We start from the raw sequence: 18,256 nt of genomic DNA on the forward strand, positions 1-18,256 counted from the left end.
TTCAAATGATCTATCTTTGTAGATTGCTAATAAAAGTAATTTATATTCCAATTTATTTTTCTGGCTGTACTCTAACTGACCTCTTTCTTGACCTCATTCTAATCTTGGAGCCTTTAGTGCAATATTGTAAGAAAAACCCTGGAGGCCTCAACAAAAATATATTACAAGATTAATTAGCATTATGATCCACTTTTGTTGAGTCAGCCTGGGTAATGACTATAATGTTATAAAGTGGCTTATCATTTAAGTTTTTGAAATTTAACAGATCTGCAAACGATCAACTAGCGGGGAATCCAGCATAGTGTTTATATTCATTAGCGAGCACCCATTACATTCACATCACCAAATTCCATAGGTCTTCTTAGTTTTCATCCACCTCAACTCCCAGTGACTTTTGGCACAATTCATCACTTGTTTGTTTGTGCAACACTCCTCATTCACTTCTAAGACACTACTCTCTTGGTTCTTCACCTATCGCAACTAGCTACCTCTTAATCCTCATTTCCAGAACTTTAAATCTATAGAGTGTTCCAGGGCTCACATCTCAGATTTCTTTGACTGCCTGCCTTCCAGTTACTGATAAAAACACTGAATGTATCAAGGACCATCAGCATGCCATTTGATTTCTACAGGTCTGACATGGACTAGCTATTCAAGATTCATTCTGTTTTTCTTTTCCATAGGCATATTATGATCTGATTTTTATGTCCTACTATAATCATCATGCTCTGGGTTTACCTAAGAATAGTAACTTCTAGAAGAATGTTGACTTCTAGAATCTTAGAATGTTCTAGAAGAATGTTGACTTCTGGCCATAAAAATACATCTTTTAATATTATAGATCTTATCCTTATATAACAAATCACATTAAAATCAATCCCTTTATGCAAGTAATGAATCATTGAACACTACATCAAAAACTAATGATGTACTATATGTTGGCTAACTGAACATAAAAAAAAAAACAAAAAAAACCCTTTATTTTTATTTTATTTATTTTTTTAAGTAGGCTCCATGCCCAGTGTGGAGCCCAACATGGGGCTTGACCTCACAACCCTAAGATCAAGATCTGAGCTGAGATTGAGTCAGACGCCTAACTGACTAAGCCACCCAGGCACCCCTAAAACCAACCCCTTTTAACAAAAAGCATTCATAGACTCCACTATTAGCCTATCATTTTAAACATTATTCTTATAAGGCAAAAGAATCTGGATCATCTCTTTAGCCTTCACATAAAATAACTAAAATGTCTAATTTTCATATGTTGAAGAGATGATAGAAAGACCTTTTCTTGTAAGTAAAGAATTTGTTTTGGCAGGGTTGTGGAATTGCTGAGTGCTTGAAGATTGTCTGTCAGGTTGGGCGACTAGACAGAGGAAAGAGTGCCATCCTGTATGTAAAGTCCCTGCTGTGGACCGAGACCTTTATGAATGTAAGTAGATAACAGCATTCACCAGTCTATCCATTTTCTCCAAGATATGCAAAAGGCCTCACATCTTGGAAATCATTTCATGGTTATTTCCATACAGAAAGAAAACCAGAATCATTCATACTCTCTGAAGTCATCTGCTTCTTTTAACGTCATTGAATTTCCTTATAAGAACCTTCCAATTGAGGATATCTTCAACTCCACAGTAGTAAGTCATTGATTTGGGGAAATGGAATAAATGCACTTAGTTCAATGCCACAGATATTTTTTTTATTTTATTTTAAATAATGACACCTTAACTGTTTTGATAATTTAAAAGTTAGTTGATAGGCCTATAACCTAGTTTAATATTATTTTACTCCCTCACTCCAGAATTATTAAAGGTAGACCTTTTACTTTAGCATCCCTATGTAAGAGATTTCCTGGGAGGGAATTTAGGGAATTTTTTCCCCACGAAGTTAGAAAGTTGGAAATTAACTATAATAGGTGAAAGCTAAAGATTTTAAAGATCTATAATTTGAGGATGAAAAATGGGACCAATACATCAAAGCTGGATTTGATTATTTAAAAATCACTTCAGAGGTACCTTGAAGTTAACCTGTTGTTGGGAATTTTATGTGCATACATGCATGCTATCAATACCAAATATATAATCACAGATTATCATATACAAGAAAAGAAAATGTGAATACCATTAAAACAAAATGTAATAGGCATTGAGACATTTGTTGAGTGATTCAGTGAACTATTTTTAAAACTCAAAACCTTTTTTCCCCCAACAGGTTACCACTAATGTCACCTGGGGCATTCAGCCCGCACCCATGCCTGTGCCCGTGTGGGTGATCATTTTAGCAGTGCTAGCAGGATTGCTGTTACTGGCTGTTTTGGTATTTGTAATGTACAGGGTAAGTAATGGACTTAGGAAGAGCAGCGGGGGAGGAGAAGCAGAAGAAAAGGGTAAGGGAGGAAGGGAAAGAAGGAAGAATAGAAAAGAAGGAAGAAAGGAAATTTTAATGATGCACCATATATTTGAAGGGAGAAAAGTTGTACCAAGTGCCACTCAAATTTTCTTAAGTGATAATACAGTCGCTTAGTACTTTTAATTTTCTTAACTGATGTGGCAGTAATGTTCGTTTTTCTTCAACTAACAGATGGGCTTTTTTAAACGTGTCCGGCCACCTCAAGAAGAACAAGAAAGGGAACAGCTTCAACCTCATGAAAATGGTGAAGGAAACTCAGAAACTTAACTGTGATTTTTAAGTTATGCTATATCCTGACCCATTAGAATTACCGACTTCGTTACAGGTTTCAGTTTCTTTCGCAAGGAATGAAATTCCAAGACTCTACCACTGACGGTGCCCATTGGTATTAACCACAAAACGAGAGCAATATTTGTCAACTTTTTGTAATAATTAAGTTCAAACGTACGTGTAATACACACCCACTGACTTGTGTTTTTAGGTATTTAAATAATAAAATTTCAAGTGATAGTTCTTCAATGTACATAAGACAGGTAGTGCCTGAGTTACCACTTTATATAAAATAGTACCTCCTAGAATTATTGTTTCTGATTTTGTATGTTGATTTTGTTTGTTGTTGCTTTTGTTGTTTTAAAGCAATCCATATCTGGACCTTAGGATCCACATCTTTTGTACAGGAACTTATTGTTAATATACATTACACTACAGTTGAGTTTTTAAGCTACTAACTTTATAACTGCATGAACTTGGATTTTAATATTACCTATGTGGTAGAACTTTAAAAAAAAAGCATGATCCATCCAAATTCTTTCTTGTAATAACAAAGATACAGTATTTTTAATATGAAAATTGGGTACGTGCTATTACATTTTTATTTTTGTTTAATCCACAGTCCGTTTCCTTACATTTTAATTTGTATGTTTAGGTTCTATTTCAAATCCTTTAAGCCAACCTATACTAAAAATTCTATGATCAAAAATGCCTCTTTTGTGTAATAGATAAATTTCCGCTAATCATCATCATGCTTAAAGCCATATGCAGTTGGGAATCATTTCCAAAGTCCATGTATTCCATTGTTTTAGTCTGGCTATTTACAATACAAAAAAAAAAAAAGCATTTAAGTTAAAAGACTGTAGTTCTTTGATAGAGTTGCTTAGTAGCAGTATGCTCTTAGAGCAAGAATTTTTAGTTGGGATTAATTTATTTTCTTCCTATATATGTATTTTTCCTTATATTTCCAAAACTTAACTGAGAATGGGCTAAGATCAATGAGGAATCTTTACAAATTACAACCTCCCAACCCCATGAGAAATGCTTGGAATTGAAATTCTTAAAGTAGCTTGCTGGTCCTTCTAACAATAGCATGATGCTACTCACATGGATATTACCTTAGTTTAAGCACGGTATCATGTGTAAAACCAGTCTCAGCTATCAAAATAATGTATAAAAATTACTTTTATAAGCAATTCAAGTTATTGGGAGCCTTTTAAAACTTTTGTAGTTTTATTAACATAAATTACTTTTTTAGGATTTTTATATAAAAACTGCACAGGTGGCACATTGTAGTTTTATATGCCTGTAGGGTGATGATTCTTCTAGAGGAATATGTGATTTATTTACAGTTCCTCAAGGTCTGGGAATGAATTAATTATACCTATTTTTGTGCAATTACATCATGTTATGCTTTAGAAATTGAGAGTTTAGTAGGTTTTTAACTGCTGTCCTCATTAGGCAGTGATAAGTATTTCCCTTAAATAATTGAATATTTTTCTATGTTTTAAAAATAATTGAAATTTATCTTGCCATGTCTTGTGTTCTAATTCCTTACACAAGTGGCTAAGCTAGAATGTATTCATAAAACAGAGGAATGTGAGTTAAATATGTTAGAACATGACAAGACCCTGTATTTAGCTTTAATGAATCTCAAAATTAATAGGTTTGTAGTATAGATTTTACTAGTAGCTTAAAAGATCTTAGTCATATGCAATAAGTATTATTATTACCAGTAAGTCTAAAGTTTTTTTAAGAAAAAATATTTTTATCCTAGGGTCTGCCACCAAACAGTCACTAAGTTGACAACTTTCACTACCTGTTTTCCCACCTAATAGTAGTCATCCCTGAAAGTATATGTTGGATAGAAATTCACTCTTTTAAAAAAAATGTTACTGTTTGCTTTTGCACAGTCTGTTCTAAAACTTTTATGGCCTCTCTCTCAAGTTGCATAATCTTGTATGGGAGACTGAAGGATGTTGTTGGAAGCATGATGTTTTAAGTTCCCTTTTATGAAATGTAGTTTTAAGCAGTAAGTATTTTCTTTTAAAAAATGAAGATGTATATCTCTACAAAAATATGGTAGAAGAATTATTTGGAAGCTTACTCTTTGAGGAAAATGTTTGGGAAAATGTTGGGATTCTTTTTACCCTAAAGCAGCATGTGAATGTATTTGGTTAAAATGTCAAACGGTAGTTCTATGAAAACTGTTTTAATTTTCAAACATTTTAAATACTACTGTGTTATGATTTATTGAGAATTAAAATCCATTTTGAGTGTAAAATTTTAATAATCTGATCAGTTTTTAAAAATATGAGTGAGATAGAGAGTATTTAAAGCATTTAATATTGGTAAGAAATATTGATACTGTTGTTGATTTCTTATGTAGGCATTTATTTCAGAATTGATATTTTGAGAAACATTTGTGTGAGGGATATTCTTTTTTTTCCCCCTTTACTTTTCTCTTGTGATGAATTATTATTATTATTATTATAATTGTGATATAGGTCTTCATAATTCTGAAGTATAAAACAATTAAAACTTCAGTGCCACAATTTTACCTGTGTTATGAAACTACTACTTCATAGTAAATTCTCATCAATACTTCATATAACAAGAAAATTAAAGTATTAGTAAAAGAGACTATACTTACACTGACTTCCTTAAGAGGGCTGTGAAAGACTTTTGATAGTTAATGATGACCCCAAGAGAGATTTAAGTGGCAAAAGTACAGTATATAATAGATCAGCTGCTTTTTATAAGGCAAACAATCTATTAGTTGATAGACACTTTGTTGCAGAACATAGTGCCAAGCTTGGATAAGAATAAGTCATTTTTGAAAGACGTGTATGACCATTACCTATCTTAATGTCACTTTGTATGTACTCTTGGATAGTTTGTATATGTGGTAGTTTGGTAAATAAAAAAATATAAAATTCAGAAATTGAATATAGGATCAAAAATGGCAAATAAAATAATACACAGTGTTTTGGAGACCAGCCTTTTAACTTGTTGATAGGCTAGTTTGAACAATAAACCCCAGGCATATATGCTTGTATTTCATTATAATTTCTGATATGTAATGAACTTCTTGGGAGAGGTACCAAATCCTTGATTTTTGTTGTCATTGTTCTCAAGTGCAATATAACAATGTAACCAAACCTAGATAATTTTCAGAGTCATTGTTAATTTAGTAAACCTAATCTAAACAGAGATTTAAATTTATTAGAATTTTGGTTAGTAGGACAGAGGGATTCTGCTATGGATATACAAATGAAGTTATTTACCCCTAAAAGGTACATTCTACATTTTATTTCAGGCTGGACATGACCTATTCCCTACTAGTTTTGAAACATTTTGAAATATCTTAAACTAACTTGGAAGCTATATATATCAAATTAATTTGGTACCTAATAACACAGTAATTTTCTTTGTTTAGCTTCTCTTATGATCACCCACATTGGGTGAGACAAAGCGTGTGTCTTCTAAAATTTGTCATTTGCTGACTTGATTTGAGTTAGTAAAACTGGTACAGTGTTCTGCTTAGTTTCCAATGTGCAACCTGTGTCTCTTCAATAAACTTGAGCATATGGTGCCACGTTTGTGTATGGACTTTATAGTTTCCCTCTGTGACTTTTTGTTTTTTAATCACATGAGCCAGTGATAATGTGATAAAAGGATGACCTCAAAGAGGTGCCTCTCTGAAAGTCTGAATTCCTTAAGAGTGTTAGTTATTTGAGAAAAAGTAACACAAAAAGAGCAAAAGGAACCTAATGTTAAAATACACCAATTACAAATCACAGAATCAGACATTTTAAAATGTAAAAGGGGTTTTCAATTCCAGTAGTGGCAGGAGAGCTTTTATCAGATAATAATGGTAAGTGATGAACAAAATAAGAAGAAAAAAAAACTTTTTGAAAACACTGAAGTTAGTAAAAGCAGGCAGAAACTGGAGGAAATCTGACTCTTACTAAAGAGGGGAACCACCTTTTTCCTGGAAGTTACTTTCTGTTGTTGGATAGAATGCAAGCCGAAAAGGGCCCTCATTTCCTGGAATGGCGGGACTGCCATTATGGCTAAAAATTGGGGAAAGAAAGGAGCCACATTGTGGGAGGGAGGAATGTTTTCCCCTCAAATCCTTTTCTGACCCTGACCATGACCCTACTCTAGTGAGACTCCAAGAGGCCCAAAAGGAAAACAGCAGATGGAAGGTTGGAAGAGCTGAACAGTTATTTCAGCTACTGTCTACTGTAGGAGAAATGAGATTGGAGTTTGAGTGTTACCCAGTGACAGAGCTTGGAAACACCCAGTCTTTCCATTGAAACCTTGGAGGATCTATGCCTTAGGAATAAGTACTATATCCCAAGATTGACTGATTAGCCCTAGGATGAAGAACAAAGCCATTGGCCCACCCTAACAAAGCATAAAACCAAGCTTCCACAAATTTAAGGTGATCCACGTGTAACTCATTTGCTCCTTTAGGCAGTTACTTTGAGAGGAAGATGACACCACCTATAAAGACCGCAATGTTCCATCCACAATGTCATGTATGTGTGTCTGTGTGTGTGTGTGAATGGGAAGAAAAGAAAATGCTACCCATAGTTTGAAGGGGAAAAAAAAGAGTCAATAGAAACAGACCCACAAACAATTTAGCAGATGGGACTTTAAGTAACAATGATAAATATGTTAACTTTAGAAAATTATGGACATTTCAGAAGAGATTGGAAATTAATAAAGGACTCAGTGGAAATTCTAGGGCTAAAAAATGCAGTACCTGAAATCAGAAATTCATTGGAGGGGGATTAAAAGTAGACAAAGAGAAGGAAGAATGAGTGAATTTAGAGAGCAATAGAATTCAGCTAAACTGAAGCACCACATGGGGGTGAAGCAGGGGGTTGTGATGGTGTGGATTACAAAATAAACAGCCTCAGTGACTCTGGGTCAATCTAGGTGTAAAAGAAAAGGAGTTAGGAGAGAGAAAATGGGAGAGACTAACTTGAAACCAAAAAGTTGCAAAATACGGTAAAATGTAGCAACCGTACAGTTGTGGAAGCTCAGTGAACCCTAAACAGGACAATCACAAAAAACACCATCTATGTGCATCATGGTCCAACAGCTAAAAACCACAAGTTAGAAAGGGTTTACCTCACCCCTACATACTGGTAATGATGTCCAGAGTTCATTTCTTGTCCAAATTCGTACTGGCAGGATTGGAACTAAAGCTTATGTATTCAAATTCCTGGTCCCGTGTGCTTTCTGCTGTGCAAGACTGCCTAGATTACTAGTGACCCTTTATAAAATAGATTTGTTACTATCTAATGGATAGGCTGGGATGCCTGAATATTAGTTGGTGCAACATCAATACATTTCCAAGTAATATTTTTATTCACTTTCTGAACTGTTCTGAATTGCCTAGAGTTACATGGTTTGATTTCCTTTTGCACTCTGGTTCACTTCCCTTGTCAGCCCTATTTCCTGAAAAGTAACAAATATATAAATTGGTGGTGTTTTAATAAAAGGAGCATTTAGATTTTGAACTTGAACTTGACACAGTAACTTACCTTCATGTTATTAAAAAAAGACCTAATTTGTTCAAAGTAATTAATCTCAAAATTCTTTTATACCATTTTTCAGATATTAGAGTGTCAAAATGGAATCTTCAGGGATTACTTTTTAGCCAATTTTGTATTCAGAATATTAATTAATGACTACAGGGTTATTCACAAAAAGTACTAAATGATATATATTAGTAGTACTTAATTTGGAGAATTATGCTCACCACCTGAGTAATAGGAATTATTCTTGATCTTGTGTAAGATACATTGTAAATTTCCCATAGGAGAGAAGAAAGTTGGTGTCATAAATTTTCTCATCTTTGAACAGTGCAGTGAAAGTTGTTTTTGAGATTATAAGTGACATAATCACCTTCAAAATTCAGAGATATATCACCTAACTGGCAGACAGTGAATGATTTTGAATTTCTCAGTATACTTAGTGAGGAAACGAGAGGGAAGACTTTATTAAAGAATAAACAAATTTCCTACTTCTTAGTAATACCAGCGTTGACTTTGACTTGAACCTTGACTACTAAACCAAAGCCAAACATTTCACTACCATGTGGTATTAAATTACTAGCACAAATTGAACCTCAAGGGTCTTTCCACAATCATCCCACAGGTACTCAGTGATCCCCAAGTAACAGAGATGACATAGTGGTAACTAATTTCACAGCCCTAGCCTCCCAAGGGAACTCTAAAGCAGCTGCAGTGGAGCAGTGGTTCAGTAACAGACCTGAGAGTGTGGTTTGCCCACCATACAGAGATGGTCTCTTCTCACCTCTAATTTTCCAAATCCAATTCTTCACCTTACCCACTCCACGTCCTCTCCTAGATCCATTCAGGTTTGGTCATTGGATGAGCCTCATTGTTTTATCATACCCTAGATAATAAATTAGTTTTAAATTACTGTGTAGTCCTTTTGTCATGAAGGGTAATATATTTACAGAATCCAGGGATTAGGTCATGGACATCTTTTTTTTTTTTTTGCGGGGCGGGGGGGCTGCATTATCTCCACCACAGTCCACCTCTGGCCCTCAAAGATTCACTTCAGTCTCATATACAAAATACATTAAACCATGTCAAAGTCCCCAAAAGTCAAACCATTACAGCATCAACTCAAAGTCACAAAGCCCTCCTTAATCTCATTAGTTTGAATGTCCTGAATCTCATCGTCTAAATCATCGAAATTAGGTATGAGAAAGGCCTGGGTTACGATGCAACCTGGGATACAATTTCTCTCTATATGTGGACCTGTGAAACCAAAGAAACAAAGTTATCCTTTCTGAACATACCATGGTGGGGCAGGCATGTAACAATTATAGACATTCCGGTTCAAAAAGAAAAAAAGTAGAAGGAAAAAAAGAAGTCACTGGTCCCAAGCAACTTGAAATCCAGCTGGGGAAACTCCATTTGGTTTCAAAGTCTGTGGATAATTCTCTGTGGCTCACGGCTCCACCATCTGAGTTGTCCTTTACCACTTCCCCCACCCCCAGCCCCCACCATGAAATGTAGCACACATTTGCAGTTGAGTATTATTATCAGCTTATTTCCACTGGGAACATTTTGTGGGCCCAATATGCTTCTTCATTTTGTACTTTATCCCTTTTAGACAAAGCCGACAGTGCTTCTGCTGATATAAAATTTTCAGGAACCTCATGGATCTCCTGTGTACGTCAAGAAGATTCATTCCATCACCCAGACGCTACTCCACAGATCTTTCCTAAATAATCCTGTTTCTATTTTTGGCTTTTGAGTTGTTTGAGGAGATCTATGAGTCATACATTTAACCTCTTCAAAGAAAATTTTGAGATAATTAGCAAAAGTTTGTGTAGTCTCTGTGTTCTCTGTACAGCAAACTTGACAGTGAATCTCTTAATTTTGGCATCTTTTGCAATCTGGATATGTTGAGAATTTTCCAAATCATAAAGTCCTGGTTTCCTGAGTTCTCTCTTTTTTTAATTTATACTTATTTAATGAATTTATATAATTAAGGTCACGAAACACAAGAGTGGGGTTGGAGGGCTTGCACATAGATGGTTACCTGAAATGCCACAGATGAAACTGCCCACTCTTTTTTTTTTTTTTTAAAGATTTTATTTATTTATTTGACAGAGAGAGAGAGACAGCTAGAGAGGGAACACAAGCAGGTGGAGTGGGAGAGGGAGAAGCAGGCTTCCCGCCGGGCAGGGAGCCCAATGCGGGGCTCGATCCCAGGACCCTGGGATCATGACCTGAGCCGAAGGCAGACGCTGAACGACTGAGCCACCCAGGCGCCCCAGAAATTGCCCACTCTTTGACATACGGCAGATAATACAGTTTTCTGACTGTAATCTTAATGGCTTACATGTCTGTCACCTGAGAAGCCTTCTAAACCTGAGCATTAGTAACTGTTTAAATCATATGATCCACTTTGGTTAACAAGTCTAAACTGTCTTTATCCCCAGGAGTGTGGGTAGCCCTACCTGGTAAATGATTCTTGTTCCAAGAAATACAAATGTCAACCTTGTTCAACCCTCTTCAATAATTGGTCCCTTGGTTTTCAAACTCAAATGAAATGGTTCATTATTAATGAAGACAGCAGTATTGCAGGAATAGTCATAATTTTTTTTTTAAAGATTTTTTTTATTTATTTGCGAGAGAGAGAATGAGAGACAGAGAGCATGAGAGGGAGGAGGGTCAGAGGGAGAAGCAGACTCCCTGCCGAGCAGGGAGCCCGATGTGGGACTCGATCCCGGGACTCCAGGATCATGACCTGGGCCGAAGGCAGTCGCTTAACCAACTGAGCCACCCAGGCACCCAGGAATAGTCATAATTTAAGGAACAGTTGATTACTGACATCTTAAAAATCATATTTCCAAAAAGGTAAAAGTTCTTCTTGCAATAATTTGTTTAAAAAGGATTCTGTCTTCTCCCTCACGTCGTTTATTCTGGCTAGTCTTCTGTCCTGGCTGTCATGGTGGGCTCTCTGAAGATACGATGTACAGGGACTACCAGTGACAGTCCATTAGTGCATCATACAGCTCCTCATTCTGCTCCATGAACTCGTTGGCCTCAGCCACACCCAGTTGTGGCCTGGGGTTATTGGGTGCATTATCTCCAGCTTCTTCCTATGTCTGTGTAGTGCTCTGGGGATAGCCATTTTGGGAGTAACTATACCTGTTGTTGCCTGTGTTCTAGTCATACCTCCACTAGACACAGTTCTGGTACTGCTGGTAACACTGGCGGTAGCTCTAAATGCACATCTGATTATATTCCACTGGCTTCATATGGCTCACTTTAGTGATTGCCATGCTCAGAAGCACTGGTTCAGACCCCAGTCCCACTGTTCCCTGGCATTCTGTCAGGGTTTGCTTCTGTTCCAGTTCATCCATGAATTCCATAAAACCAAAACCCTTAGACATACCTGTCTGATCCAAGACCACCTTGTCTCCCCAACAGGAGACTGACAATCAACCATACAACATACCACCATCCACATCTGGAGTCAGCCTCCCGCCCAGAAAAGGGGAGTACATGGGGCTATTATCTGGTTATTTCCCATAAGTGGCAGAGTTTAGTTAAAATGTTTTGCAGGTGTGGCTCCTGGAAGATGTTTCCCATTAATTTTATGAAAACTCATTTCAGCTGTGGCCCAATCTATGCATTCTACAGAGCAGTAGCCAGCTGGGATGCCAGTGCGGCTATCTACTTACTTGATTCTTATTTTTCAAGACTGTTGTGGCTCTGTGGAGTCCCATACAACTCCAAGTGAGTTTTAGAATCAGTTCGTCAATTTTTACAAAGAAGTCATCTCCGATTCTGGGAAGGATTGTGTTGATTCTGTAGGTCAATTTGGTTTTCTTTCTTTCTTTCTTTCTTTTTTTTGCTTTTTTTTAAAAAATCAAGGTATAATTGACGTTTAACGTTATATTACCAGGTGTACAACATAATGATTGGACATTTGTATATATTGCAAAATGATCATCACACTAAGTCTAGTTAACATCTGTCAGCATGCATAGTTACTATATATATTTTTGTAAATATATATATATAAAGGACTTTTAAGAGCTACTCTTTTAGCAACTCTTAAACATGCAATACAGTATTTCACTATAGTCACCATGCTGTACATTATGTCCCCATAACTTATTTATTTTATAACTGGAAGTTTGTAACTTTTGACCCTCTTCACGCATTTCTCCCACCCTCCATCCCCTGCCTCTGGCAACCACCAACCCATTCGCTGTATCTATGAGCTTGGTTTGTTGTTGTTTAATTCCACATATAAATGAGATCATAAGGTATTTCTTTCTCTGTCTGACTTATTTCATTTAGCATAACACCCTCAAGGTCCATCCATGTTGTCACTAATGGCAAGATTTCATTCTTTTTTATGGCTCCATTGTGTGTGTGTGTAACACATTTTCTTTGTCCATTCATCCATTGAAGAACACTTATGTTGTTTCCATATCTTAGCTATTGGGAAAAAAATGCTACAAAGAACATAGAAGTGCAGTTATCTTTTTGAATTAGTGTTTTCATTTTCTTTGGATATCCAGAAGAAGAATTGCTAGATTGTATGGTATTGCTATTTTTTCTTTTTTGAGGAACCTCCCTACTGTTTTCCACAGTGGCTGCACCAATTTACATCCCCATCAACAGTGCACAAGGGTTCCCTTTTCTCCATATCTTGCCAACATCTGTTATTTCTTGTTGTTTTGGTAATAGCCATTCTAACAGGTGTGAGATGAGATCTCATTGTGGTTTTGATTGGCATTTCCCTGATGATTAGGGATGGTGAGCCTCTTTTCATGTACCTGTTGGCCATTGGCATGTCTTCTTTGGAAAATGTCTATTCAGATCCTCTGCCCACTTTTTAATCATATTGTTTGTTTTTTTTGCTATTGATTTGTGTGAGTTCTTTATATATTTAGGATATTAACCCCTTATTGTATATATTACTTACAGATATTTTCTCCCATTCCATAGATTGCCTTTTCATTTTGCTGATGGTTTCCTTTGCTGTGCAGAAGCTTTTTAGTTTGATGTACTTATACTTTTTTTTATTTTTGATTTTGTTGCCTTTGCTTTTGGAGTCAGATCCAAAAACTCACTGTCAAGGTTGTGTCAAGGATCTTACTGCCTATGTTTTCTTCTAGGAGTTTTACAGTTTTAAGACTTATATTCAAGTCCTCAATCCATTTTTTTTTTTTTTAGATTTTATTTTTAAGTAATCTCTACACCCAACGTGAGGCTCAAAATCACAACCCTGAGATCAAGAGTCGCATGCTCCACCAACTGAGGCAACCAGTAGTCCCTCATGTCTTTAATCCATTTTGAGTTAATTTTTGTATATGGTGTCAAGTAGATATTTCATTCTTTTGCATGTTGCTGTTCAGTTTTTCCAGCATCATTTACTTAAGAGACTGTCCTTTCCCCGTTGTATATTCTTGTCTCTTTGTCATAAATTAATTGACAATTTTTGCATGGTCTATTTCTGGGCTATTTTATTTGCCCATTTTTAAATTGGATTATTTGTTTTCTTGCTATTGAGTTGTTTAAATTCCTTATGTATTTTGGATAGTAACCCTTTATAAGATGTGTGGTTTACAAATATTTTCTCCCATTCCATAGGTTGTCCCTTCACTCTGGTGATTGTTTCCTTTGCTCTACAGAGGCTTTTAGGTTTGATGTAGTCTCACTTGGTTTTTGCTTCTAATGCTGGTGCTTTTGGTGTCATGTCCAAAAAATCACTGACAAGAGTGATATCAAGAAGTTTTCCCCTGTGTTTTCTTCCAGTAGTTTTATAGTTTTTAGGTAGTGCAGTTAAGTCTTTAACCCATTTTGGATTTTTACTTATTTATTTATTTATTTGAGAGGGAGAGAGAAAGCATGAGTGGTGGGGAGGGACAGAGGGAGAGGGAGAAACAGATTTCCCACTGAGCAGGGAGACTGATGCAGGGCTCAATCCCAGGACCCCAAGATCATGACCTGAGCCAAAGGCAGCCACTTAATTGACTGAGCCACCCAGGTGCCCCATCTTTAACCCATTCTGAGTTGATTTTTTGTTTATAGAGTGAGATAGGGTCTGATTTCATTATTCTGTATGTGGATAACTGGTTTTCCCAATAGCATTTATTGAAGAAACTGTCCTTCTTCATTTTGTGTTCTTGACAACTTGTTAAAGATCACTTGACCATAAATATTTGGATTTATTTCTAGGCTCCTCATTCTGTTCCATTTGTCTAATGTCTGTTTTTACACCAGTACCATGCTGTTCTGACTACTACAGCTTCATAGCAAAATTTGAAAGGTAGTATAATGTCTCCAGACTTTTTTTTTCTCAAGATTGATTTGGCTAATTCACATTCTTTTGGGGTTCCATATGAATTATAGGATTATTTTTTCAATTTCTATGAAAAATGCCACTAGAATTTTTATAGGTTTGTATTGAATCTATAGATGGCTATAGGGAGCATGGACATTTAAACAATATTAATTTTTTTCATTCATGAACAAGGGATATCTACCCCTCATTTTTGTGTCTTAATTTCTTTCACCAGTGTTTTACAGTTTTCAGTGTACAGATCTTTCATCTCCTTGGTTAAATTTATTCCTAAGGTTTTTTTGTTTATGTTTTTGAGGCTACTGTAAGTGGAATTGTTTTCTTAATTTCTTTTTTGAATAGTGTATTATTAGTGTATAGATCTGCAACTGATTTTTGTATGTTAATTTTGTATCCTACAACTTTACTAAATTTGTTTAATAGTTCTAACAGTTTTGGTGGAGTCTTCAGGATTTTCTATATATAAGGTCATGTCACCTGCAAACAATTTTACTCTTCCTCTCTGGCTTGGATGGTTTTTATTTCTTTTTCTTATCTAATTGCTTTGGCTAGAACCTCCAGTACTGTATTTATTAAAAGTGGTAAGAGTGGACATCTTTGTTTTGTTCCTAATCTTGGAGGAAAAGTTTTCAGCTTTCACTACTGAGTATGATGTTAGCTGTGGGCTTGTCATATATGCCTTTATCATATTGAGAGAGATTTCTTCAATATCTGATTCATTGGGAGTTTTTTTTTTTTATCATGAAAGGGTGTTAAATTTTGTCAAATATTTTTTCTGCATCTATTGAGAGGATTATATGATTTTTATCCTTCATTTTGTTAATGTGGTGTATCACAATGATTGATTTGTGGATGTTGATGGATGTTGTTGGAGGGAAGTCTGGTGCATGAGTCCAAGGAGCCAGTCCTGGACCTTGGGTCCACTAGAGCCTGAGTCCATGGGTGCTGGCCTAGTGTTGTGGTGGGCCTAGACTGGGACCACACTGGCCAGTCTGGCACTGGAGCAGGCCTGGAATTTGGGGCTATAGGGGCTAAACTGGAGGCTGAGTCTGAAGGTGCTAGCCTGGTGCCCAGGGGGCTAGCCTTGCACTAGTGCAAGCTTGGATTCTGGGACTGCAGGGGTGGATACTTTCTTAATTCTTGACAGCATTCATGTTTTTTTTTTTCCAGAATTATTTGGTTTCCCTATAATTTCTTTTATCCAATCTTTCTTACTTACATCAAAAGAAATGTATTATATATAGATTACACACACATAGGCAGTAGCTCTCATTATTCATGATTCCATATTTGTGAATTAGCCTATTTGCTGAAATGTATTTGTAACCCCCAAATCAGTACTTTCGTGGTTATTCATGGAAATGTGCAGAGCAGTGAAAAATTTGAGTTACACAACATTCACATTCCCAGCTAAAGTCAAACAAGGTGATGCTCTTCCTTCTTTCAGCTCTCATATTACATGTCCCTTTGGTCTTCTACTTAGTACCAGTTTTTTTTTTTTTTTTTTTCTGCTTTGTACTTTCCCTTGGTTATTTTGTTGTTTCAAACAGCCACTGATTACAGTGCTGAAGTGCTCTGTTGTGTTCCTATGCCCAAGAAGGCTGTGATGTTCCTTACAGAGAAAGTACATGTGTGCTATAAGCTTCTTTCAGGCATGAGTTATAGTATTGTTGGCTGTGAGCTCAATGTTAACAAACCAATAACACATAATAAATAAGGGGTCTTTAAACAGAAATACACATAAAAGGAGTTATGCATTGATTAGTTGATGAAAATGTTGTGACCAGAGACTCACAGGAACCTAACTCTGTATTCCTCTTGGGAACTATGGTTCAGCAGTTGTTAATTTAGTATTTGCAGTCAATTTATAGAACATAACTACCAGGGTGCCTGGGTGGCTCAGTCGTTAAGCGTCTGCCTTCGGCTCAGGTCATGATCCCAGGGTCCTGGGATCGAGCCCTGCATCGGGCTCCTTGCTCAGTGGGAAGCCTGCTTCTCCCTCTCCCACTCCCCCTGCTTGTGTTCCCTCTCTCGCTGTGTCTCTCTCTGTCAAATAAATAAATAAAAACTTAAAAAAAAAACCATAACTACCAAGTAAAATGAGAATTGACTACATATAACATGAAATTTTATATGCATTATAAAATATATAAAAATAAAACAGACCATACCAATATTAATAAAAGAAGTAGTGTCTGACATTTACTGAACAGTTTCTATAGCAAGAAACTTAAGTATTTTTATATATGATTTCATTTGTTACCTCCTTGAGGCTCTATTATTTCTCCCATTATACAGCTGAGGAAATTGAGGCCTAGAATATTGTGTAAATCACATACCTGTGAGTGGTGGATACCAGAGCAGTCTGATTTCAGGGCCTTCCTCCATTAACCAACAGTTTTGCCTCTTAACATTGATTTATTGTTTTGATTCAGCGGGCAATCAACAACCAGTGTTAAGCATTGGGGTAGGAGCTGGAGATGGAGCTGGGAACATGAGGGCCCTGGTCCTGTGGCCTGTCCTAGCCTCACATATACTAGTGAGGATACAGGCAAGTTAGTATCCATTTTAAATAATAAAGCTCTATTATTTAGAAAAGGGGAAATATGAGGTGATGTGAAAGCTCATGGCAGGGGCACCTAATCAAAGCTAAGGGTGTCAGGAAGTGTATTCTGGAGGAAGTAATATCTAAACTAACCCTTCATGCTCTATGGAAGATTACCAGTAAAAGAGGTGAGGGAGTAGAGTTCCAGGCAGAGGAAGTCAATATAAAGGTCTAGGGGCAACCCAAATAAGTCTAGTTCAAGGTAATAAAAGAAATCCCTTTTCTCTCTCTCTGGTTCTCTCCCTCTTTGGAGTGCTGTGTGTGTGTGTGTGTGTGTGTTTGTGTGTGTGTGTGTGTGTGTGTTTGTGTGTGTGTGTGTGTGTGTGTATTTATGTGGCAAATATTAAAAGATGAGCCCGGGTCATTGGAGGATAGATTGTAAATGGCTTTGTAAGTCTATTAGAGATTATGGACCTCATGTTAAGAGAAATTGGGAAGCACCAGTAGATCTTCGGCAGGGAAGAATTATTATATAATATATATATGGTAGTGTGCTTTGCTTTCTGATGGCACTAGCATCTTCCACTCCTTTGTAAAACACACTGACTGACAGGTAATGCACACGCAGTTAGCGGGATACACCTTCCTGAACGTTTGATTGGTTTGGCTCTCCCCGGTTGGTTTGTGTGTGTGCCAAAAGTCAGTTATGTTTGCTCCTAAAGTTGTTTTTGCCAGTTCTATGTATTTTAAGGAATCAATGAAATATAAATTTGAACAAAGTGTATTTTTCTATGAAAACAAAGTTTAATACTAAATGGGTGAAAAATTGTAAAATTTGGGAAAATTTTTAAATAGAAAGATCTGGCACTCAGATTGCTTGTCAAGAGTGTTTAAGAATTCCTTCCACTTAAACTGTAAGTAATAGAGGTGTATTATAATTGTGGTTTATGACTTCAAACCCTAGAATGTGGTTATATACTTAAAAACAATCTTGGTCCTACATCAGAAGATGGGTAAATAAATGTACATTTGCTTTTTTTAAGGTAAAATAAGCAGTTTAAAACATATTTAAGACATACTGATTTTTTTTTTGTCTCTTGACCAACTTTTTTTGATTCATTACTAGCCCTGGTTGCATCAGATAAT

General features: G+C 36.3%; 1 protein-coding gene and 1 pseudogene across 2 annotated transcripts in view; one reads left to right on the forward strand and one right to left on the reverse strand.

Annotated features, from left to right (window-relative positions):
* The window catches only part of ITGAV (integrin subunit alpha V), a 94,823-nt gene extending 88,546 nt beyond the window's left edge, over positions 1 to 6,277 (forward strand). For both annotated transcript variants that reach the window (XM_036073828.2, XM_036073829.2), the window contains exons 27-30: positions 1,319 to 1,432; positions 1,530 to 1,637; positions 2,212 to 2,334; positions 2,581 to 6,277. In XM_036073828.2, the coding sequence (XP_035929721.1) occupies positions 1,319 to 1,432; positions 1,530 to 1,637; positions 2,212 to 2,334; positions 2,581 to 2,676 (441 nt within the window). In that variant the 3' untranslated portion in view covers positions 2,677 to 6,277. The remainder of the gene's footprint in view (positions 1 to 1,318; positions 1,433 to 1,529; positions 1,638 to 2,211; positions 2,335 to 2,580) is intronic.
* A 4,911-nt stretch (positions 6,278 to 11,188) lies between these two features.
* On the reverse strand, positions 11,189 to 16,953 carry LOC118523961 (tRNA selenocysteine 1-associated protein 1 pseudogene; annotated as a pseudogene).
* Positions 16,954 to 18,256: the final 1,303 nt, after the last annotated feature.

This window comes from Halichoerus grypus, chromosome 4 (genome assembly GCF_964656455.1).
Source record: "Halichoerus grypus chromosome 4, mHalGry1.hap1.1, whole genome shotgun sequence".
Classification (NCBI taxonomy): Eukaryota; Metazoa; Chordata; class Mammalia; order Carnivora; family Phocidae; genus Halichoerus; species Halichoerus grypus.